Source organism: Macadamia integrifolia, unplaced genomic scaffold (genome assembly GCF_013358625.1).
Source record: "Macadamia integrifolia cultivar HAES 741 unplaced genomic scaffold, SCU_Mint_v3 scaffold690, whole genome shotgun sequence".
Lineage (NCBI taxonomy): Eukaryota > Viridiplantae > Streptophyta > Magnoliopsida > Proteales > Proteaceae > Macadamia > Macadamia integrifolia.
The window spans coordinates 101,733-110,484 of NW_024870514.1; the positions used below are offsets into that span (position 1 = coordinate 101,733).

Here is an 8,752-nt window from a genome sequence, read left to right on the forward strand (position 1 = left end):
GACCTTAATTAATTTAATCCCTATCTAATTAACACAAATTAAACATGCTACCACACTATGCAGCCCCTGTGACTGATTCCCAGTCAAAATCCAGGCAAAGCAATCCAGGTTCCCAATTCTGGGTGCTTGCATGCTTGGAACCTTAGCTGAATCTCATTCCTACTTAATAAAACTACTACTGTCCAGCAATTAAGGTGGAAGAATTTTACATTCTTGAGTGTGTGTACAGCAGCAGGGAGGTTCCAGCAGCAACTCCCCAGCTTGGACAGCTCTCCAGCCCTCTGATTTTGCTTGTTTGCAGCCCTGGGCTTCATGGACAGCAGCTGTAGATGCAGTAGCAGCAGCATCTCTTTTGCATGCATCCTCTTCTCAGCCGTACTCAGAAATAAGACAGCAACAATAGCAGCTGGCCAACACCTTCTCTATTTTCCTCTTCCTCTCCAACCAAATTGGTTCCAAAATTGGGGAGTGTTAGAGAGTAAATAATTTTAATCTTTTAAATTGCTGTACAATTAGTGAATAATTCTTCTCTTACCTTAGGTGTAGGTGAAACAAAGAATAGGGCGGCAAGGTAGAAGGCAACAGAAATTCCTCCATGTACAGCCAAATATTTAGCAGCTTCTTAGCTTGTGTATGACTGCAACCTAAGAGGCAGCATCAGTATCACTAGGGCAAGAGCAGAGGCAGAATGTAGCAGCAGCAGCATACAGCAACCAGCAGCAATATGCTTAGCAGGGCAGCAGCTGCAGCAACAGGTAGCAGCAGCAGCCAGAAATAGGCTGCATGCAACCCATAAACAGCAACAGCCCCTACCTCTTCTTCTTCTCCTTCTTTCTCTTCTCTTTTCTTTCTCTCCTCCCCTCTCCAATGAATTTGCTTGGTGAGAAATGAGAGAAAGAGTGAATTTTGGGTTTATGTAGTAGCTGGCTTAATTGCACTAGGGCCTGTTTGGCTTCTTAAGTCCATTTCTGGGAATGAATTTAATCATTCATACTGGCATGTGGGCCCACCTGATCATCTGCATGTTGGGTGCCACATGACCAGTGTGAGATGCTCTTTCAGCTCACGCAACCAAACGAGGCATGCCCAAAGGGATGTGGGACCCATAGGACAATAATTTAATTTTTCTACAGACAGTACCACTGGTAGGTGTCATCGGCTGGCCGGTGGTCAGGTAGGTGACCTGTTGGTGACAGTAAAATCTGTCCCCCAGCAGTCCTAACCACTTGGCCCTTAGTTCAGACATGTGTGTGATCTTGCACACACCATTTGGCTTATTTTCCCCCACTACTTGGCTCAGGTATAATGGCAGTTGCCTTACCCACAGTGCAACCTACACTGGCCAATTGGACAGCCCACTTGCCCTTAGTGCCTGCTATGTCCAGACACCCGAGGCTCACAGCTGAAATTTGATATGGGGTATCATAGAAACTACCTCAGTAACGACAATCTTTGCTTCAGCTTCAGCTATTATCACGAAATAAGAACCAAAAATTAATTTCCAAAGACCTGCAAAAATCGTTTTGACAAACTTGTGCTCCAGAGAAAGTCGATCTAAAACCATGATAGGGAGATAGATCATAAGAATGATTGATTCAACTTCACTAAGCAATCCAAACCAACCCAAATTGACGCACAAATTCAAATTCCAACTCCTAACTTCAATAAAAACAGTAGACAATAAGAATTGACTTAGAGAACAAAACCATTAACTGGGTAGTTTAGGAATACGCCTTATCGTTTTCTGTATGGACCTCAAATGATGCTGAAAATTGGACCAAATGTCCTTGGTATGTGCTGAACAAAACCCCAAAAGTATTTGACAAACAAACTTCAAACTTGAAAGATATCCCACATATCGATTTTGGCAGGAATCAAAACCTCGAAACCTTTGATCAATCTTCTCCCTTGGAAGAAATTGTAACACCCTAATCTCACCTCTTTACATTAACTATGAACAAGCAAGAGTAATAGGCTGGAGAGGCCAACATTAGCATGGCTTGCAGTAGTAGAATGCCAAGAAGGAAAGAATGACCCAACATGTACCTATGCCTTCTGCCAACAGTGCTGGAAGAATCAGCAAGAAAAGTGGGCCAACAGGTAGACATTAATCTTTAATAAGGGTTGGCAATGATAAGCGATTAAACAGACTTAAGGGGGAATAAGTCTAGCTCAACTGGCTAGAGAGTCCTGGACAAGACAGGCTGGCCGGTCAGCTGGACAGAATAGTCATATTTGATTGTAGTGGGTCCCACTTTTGTAATTTGACATGAGGACCTATTTTTATGAGTCTGTTATGATAAAATAAGTTAAATAATGATAACTTACACTAAGAATTATATAATTTAAAGTTAGGTATGAAACTAATTATATATATTAACATTATGACATAATGTATATGTATACATATATATGTATATATCATATATTATATTCATAGTGGGTGGAATGTTCCACTAAGGAAGATAGGCTATAAATAGGCCACCACCGACCTTAGTAATTCATTTCTCACTTGGACAGCAAGAGAAAGAAGGGAGAAAGAAGAAGAAGAAGAAGAGAAGAGAAGAGAAGAGAAGGAGATCAAGAGGGAAATCGATTTTCTAAGGCTGCAATTGGAGGATTCAGCAAACAGGTAAGGAGTCTCACTTGCATGAAACTGAAATGTGAAAAAATTTCAGAAATTGGAAATGGGATTGGGATGATTTGGTTGAAATAGGAGGATGAAGAGAAAAACTGAAAGTTTCAGCAAGCATGTGAATTTTGGAGAGTATAATTTACTGTTCTTTGATGAATTAGTTGAAAGGAACTTAAGAATCTGAATTGGGTTACATGCTTCATGGCCAAATGGGACTGAAATGTAAGATTTTCACATAAATTCCTTAAAACAGAAAATTACATGTAAATAAGGTGGAAACCCATTTTAATTTACTGTTCTAACGTCTAAAAATTTCATGCAAGGTGATATTGATGATGGATTACATGCATGCATGCCTAATTTGAGTTTTGATCATCAAATTAGAGGCTGGATTTTGAAATCCCAATTTAATTCATGATCTGGTGTGAGATGTGGTCTAATTTGAGGAAAATCTGGAAATTTCTGCTGGATTTCATGTATAAATAAGAAATTAAAATGGAAATTTGTGAATGGACTTCTAGAGAGTATGAATCAAGGTATAATACTGCTGATATGTGAAGAAAAGTCCTTAAATAGAGGAGTTTGGACTAAAAATAGAGGTGAAACTCTGCAGAACACTGGTAGAATCGAAATTCTGCAGAAAAAAGGACAACCGGTGGGAGAACACAGGCCGGCCAGTTGGTTCCAGAGGCTCTAGCCGGTTAGGCTTCTAGAGACCAGTTTGCTCCCAGTATTTAGCAGAGATCTGTTGGCTTAAAAAGGGATTCATAGGGCCTATAAGGGAGATAGTAGATGACCTTTTTAGGGAATGAATGAATTCAAATTTATTTAATATATGTATGTATGTATTAATTTCTGATTTTAGGAGATCTAAATAGCTGTGTGGGAGCCTATTCAATACCATGAGGGGAGTTGATTATTTCAGATTTTCAGGGTGAGTGGGTGCCACTAACCTTCTTTCTTTTGGTGTGCTTATTATTGTTCATACATTTATTGATTGTGGATGTGCATGTATTTTGATTTTGATGAACTCTATATTGATGAAGTTGATGACTGTAAAATGTGAAAGGTAAGACAGGTAAGATGGGACACATGCAAGTGCCCATGTTTGCATATGTGCATTGGGTGATTCGTTGTACATCATGTAGTATGTTGGGCTAGGTATCACAACCCTAAGTGCTACAACCCTTGTCCGTAGGGGGTTAGGTACGGACTAATCCCAACATATGTGGCTGCCTAATCAGCAGTGCACTTTGAGTGGTACGACATACTGTACCAAAGATGGATGTGAGACAGGATACGACGTACTGTATGCCTGGTGGATATTTATTATATGGGGTTACTACTTAGGGGTTAGCCGAGGGACCGAGGCTCTGACTGGGGCTGGCTAGCTCCTGCCTGCAACGAGCTTGTATTCCTAAGGCCCAACGTATAGGGTAGGGAATGACACCTACGTTGCGTAGCACTATACCTATAGGAGATGAGACTTAGGATTAGGGATCTATATAGTTTAATAAATGAATTCATGAGCATCATCTTTCTGTGTGGAGCATGCATTGCATATGTTTGAGTGTGTTTGTCTACCCCACCCCTCACTGAGCATTTCCAGTGCTCACCCCCCTTTACTTTGATCTATAGATGATGAGAGTAGTCACCTGCCGATTACCAGTTCAAAGTATGAGGTTATGGCCATGGATCAGTTGACTTGAGTTCAGGATGATGAATTTAGCCACGGACCTGATTGCGAGTGTGATGATTTTGTTTATGGAGGATAGTAATTCTGAGGACTGATATATCTAATTATTCTTTTGTGTACATATGGATATTTGTGGAAACCAGTTTTTGATGATCCAGGTTTGAAGTTTAGACAAGTGGGAGACATTTTGTGTAAATATTTTGTTATAATGGGATGACTGTAATATATGTGGATTACTGTATATAATGTTGTGAATAATTGTACATAAGGTATCAGGTATCACATAGAAGCACTGGGTGAATATGAAATTTTACTTGATTTTATATTATTTGCTGCAACTCTGATTATTAGTATGGGAATGTGGTGTTGTGGACAATCCTAGAGTGGGGTCCTAGGGTAAACAGGCTGACTGGGTGCAGTGAGGTATCCAGTGCCGGCATACTTGTGCCATATTAAGGGCAAGGTGTGACAGAAATCTTATCTTCGAACAATGGAATCAATTCAGAAACACATCACCATCAATACCATTAGTCGATCCTTCAAACAGTTGATTGACTATGATCAATCAAGCCTTCATTCCAAAAAATCCAAAAACTAGGGATGAAATCACCCCCTCTGAAAGTCGATGTGACTGTTGGGATCAACCAGTAACAGCCAATGAAGGGTTGTTACTAGTTGATATAGTTGTTAAAGCTCTAGTGGCAATTCTTTCCCATCGGGCTTAGTATTCTGTCCTATTAGGTTTATTGTCTTTTTACTTGTTGTAATAAGTAGGTTAGGGGTATTTCTGTCCCCTAACTTACCCTCTTATTGAAATACCCCCTAACTTACCCTCTTATTTTGGACATATATATATATATATATTGTAATAAGTAGGTTAAGGGTATTTTTGTCCCGTAACTTACCCTCTTATTTTGGGCATTTATATATATATAAGGTGTCGAGTGACCTGCAATTGTTACAATTCACTATCGCAGGTTGCCTCCCACACAACAGTTCAGTAGTCTTTCTTTCTCTTTGTTTCTCTTGGTTTGATTGTTTAGATTCTGGTTTGCAACAGTAGTGATAGCAAAGACATGATTTGTTTAAGGATCAAGTTCTGATAATGTAAACAATAAGAAAGAGGAAGAGAAGAGAATAAGAGATGGCTGTAAATTGGAGTCACAACTGTAGGGTTGGGACTGCCCTCCTTAAATCAATATATAGACTAACCACTACATAATAGGAAACTAGAAAGTACATCTGAAATAGGAAACCAATGAACTAACTCTAACATGATAAGGTCCACTAGGACCAAAATACCCCTAAGGGAATCATGACTTGCTCTAAACAGCAAGCCAAGATTCCTCTCCTTTCTCAATATCGACTTCTAACATGCCTACATGTTTCCTAGGAAAGTAGAAGAGCATATCAACTGTTTGAATTAATTGCCTGGAAAGATGTGATATCCATGAGAAAGTGATCGTTTTCCTACTGCAAAAGAGGGTTGTTTATCTGCATTAATCCTCTTGCTCACCTTGTAGCCAAACTTCGATGGTTTTTCTAGCTGTATCTGTTTTCTGTTGGCCAGGGAGCAAAGTTGATTGTTGAACGAGGTGAGTTTCCTAAGACCGTCTCCGCTCTTCGTTCAATTCCGGGAATAGGAGATTACACTGCTGGAGCAATTGCTTCTATTGCTTTCAAGGAGGCAAGTTGCTTATTCTACTTTGTGTTTCATCTGTTCATAAAGATCATTGGCTGCCTAGCTGAGACTGTGATTTCAGGCAGTGCCTGTGGTCGATGGAAATGTCATCAGGGTGATTGCTAGACTGAAGGCTATATCTGCAAATCCAAAAAAGTCTCAGACTGTCAAGAGTTTCTGGTGAGGTTTGGTGAAAGTGAAGGCATTTGACTTATTTTATTCACTTGGTTAGCTGTCCTATCTTTTGCATGATAAATTCTACTTTGAGAGAGGAGGGAATTACTTTTAAGTTCCTTCCTTTCCCTCATATAATATTTTATGCTACTCACACAAATTTTGAAAACTTTAATTATCTCAATTGCAACCAAACCGAATACTTTATCTTGCCAAATAATGCCATCCCTTATCAACAATTGCATCTTGCGGAGCTTTGACCTTTTTCCTACTTTTGAGCTGTTTAAGGTGTGCTACAACATGCACTTCCGAAGTAACAATGTGCAGTACTTCATCACAATGATTCTAGCGATGTCCATTTCTGATATTGTTCTTATTGTTGATCTTGACATGTTCGGACTAAATATATGCAGAGACAAACACACATAAACAAGCTCAGACACATTTCTCTAATCAGCCCCCCAATTTCTTTAACATTTCTCTTGTTATAGGAAATTAGCTGGGCAATTGGTTGATCTTTGTATGCCTGGAGACTTCAACCAGGCTCTGATGGAGCTTGGGGCAACCCTATGCACACCTTTGAGCCCAAGCTGCTCTTCATGCCCTGTGTCAGGCCAATGTCATGCACTTGTAATCTCTAGAACTTGCGAATCGGTACAGGTTACAGATTATCCAGTAAAGGTGGAAAAACCCAAGCAAAGAAGTGATCTCTCTGCTGTCTGTGTTGTTGAAATAGCTGAAGGTCCAGAAACTCAGAAGGGACCCCATAGTAAGAACAATAAGTTTCTCCTTGTAAAAAGGCCGGAAGAAGGGTTGCTAGCTGGTCTCTGGGAGTTCCCATCTGTAATTCTGGATGGAGAAGATGACTTGGCCACAAGAAGAGAAGCAATGGATCTGTACTTGAAGAAGTCTTTCAAGCTTGATGTTAAGAAAAGTTCCTGTATAATGTTGCGGGAAGATATTGGAGAGTATGTCCACATTTTCACTCACATACGTCTGAGGATGTATGTAGAGTTGTTGGTTTTACATCTAAAAGGTTTGATGAACCTTGTATATTATGCTTTCTCTCTCTCTCTCTCTCCCTCGCTACACAAGTGTACAGAGTATTGGCTTCAGCCTATTAATCTCATAATAAGTTTTCTTTTTGCATGAAGGTGGGGTTAATCTACTCAACAGAAAGGAGGACAAAGAAAAAATTGCATGGAAGTTGGTGGATGGCAAATCCATTCAAAATATGGGATTGACATCCGGAGTAAGAATGGTAAAGTTGCAACTTATCAAATAGTTTCATGACCTTTCTCTCTTCCTCCCCCCCGGCCACAATTTAAAGAAATATTTTGGGTCTCATTAGACAATGTTTAATTCTTAGAAATGCCATGAGATTCCATAATGTGCACAGTTGTGGTTGCTTGAGAAATATTTTATTTTCCTTTTCGTTTCTTTCTCGATCATCTTTCAATAACTTGTTCTTTTTCCCTTCTTTGGGGCTTAGCCTGTCATTCTTTTTACTGTAATCAAGCTCAATTTTATCTTAATTCTTTGTGTTTGCATGTTCATTGATTTGCACCACTGCCTTCTTGTGCAGGTTTACAATATGATTCAGAAATTCAAGCAAAGTAGACTGCTCACAAATTCCAAAATCAAAAGAAAAAGGAATCAGAAAAAATAATCAAATGAAACATCCTTCTGATAGGGTATCCATTGCTCCCACCCCACCCCCACCCCCACCCAAAAAAAAAAAAAAAAAAAATATTTGTGAACTAAATTAAATGATATACCCTTTTGTTGGGGTATCTGCAGGGCGTAATGCAAGATGCTGGATTCTTCCAAAAGATTGTATGAAATCTTATTTCATATATCACAAAGATCATTTATCTCAAATCTTCATGAGATGTCTGTGACATTGTTACTTTGCAGTTTTGTATCTAATACTCTGTACATTTGACTTTCTATACAGACTTGTGTGCTATTGTGCTGCATGAACCTTTGCCAATTATGTTAAGAGAACTTGCTTGAAATATAAGATTCACTAGAATCGTATGTGAGGTTTTGGCAATTAAATTATCAAGAATGCCCAAGGGTTATTTTAGATAATTGGGATAAATCATAAACAACAATAAAATATAATGGGTAGTTACGAAGCATATAGATAAATTATGTGTAACGGAGATGAGGTTGTTAAAATGGATGTGTGGGAAAACTAGGAAGGATAAAGTAGAATGGAATGTATTAGAGCTGATTTGGGAGTTGTCACAATACATGATAAGTTTTGAGAAAGTCTTTTGAAATGTATAGCCATTTTCACCGGAGGTCTACGGATGCACTAAGGAGTACTCGGATCCAAACAAAAGCATCAAAAAGAGCTAGGGGCAGGTAAAAAATGATCATAGGAGTAGTGAGGATGGACATGCACAAATTAGGCCTTGCCCCAAGTATGACCTTGAACATAGTAGATTGGAGGGTTAGGATCCATGTAGCAAACTGCATCTAACTGAAAGACGGTATCTGCGGAAGAGATTAGGATCATCTTATTGGTAGGGTGGGCCATTCAACAAATAATCAATAC

General features: G+C 39.2%; 1 protein-coding gene across 1 annotated transcript; it reads left to right on the plus strand.

Annotated features, from left to right (window-relative positions):
• Positions 1 to 312: 312 nt before the first annotated feature.
• Positions 313 to 8,165, plus strand: LOC122069717 (adenine DNA glycosylase). Its single transcript, XM_042633781.1, has 8 exons — positions 313 to 325; positions 517 to 571; positions 656 to 755; positions 5,902 to 6,018; positions 6,095 to 6,192; positions 6,678 to 7,222; positions 7,341 to 7,447; positions 7,772 to 8,165. Exons 1-8 carry the CDS (start codon positions 313 to 315, stop codon positions 7,853 to 7,855), a joined length of 1,119 nt encoding a protein of 372 aa, XP_042489715.1. The 3' UTR covers positions 7,856 to 8,165.
• The last annotated feature ends 587 nt before the right edge of the window (positions 8,166 to 8,752 follow it).

Coding starts and splice junctions, on each gene's coding strand:
- LOC122069717 (XM_042633781.1), top strand. Junction 6,019..6,094: donor CTTCTATTGCTTTCAAGGAG/GCAAGTTGCTTA, acceptor CTGTGATTTCAG/GCAGTGCCTGTGGTCGATGG. Junction 7,223..7,340: donor GTTGGTTTTACATCTAAAAG/GTTTGATGAACC, acceptor TTTTGCATGAAG/GTGGGGTTAATCTACTCAAC.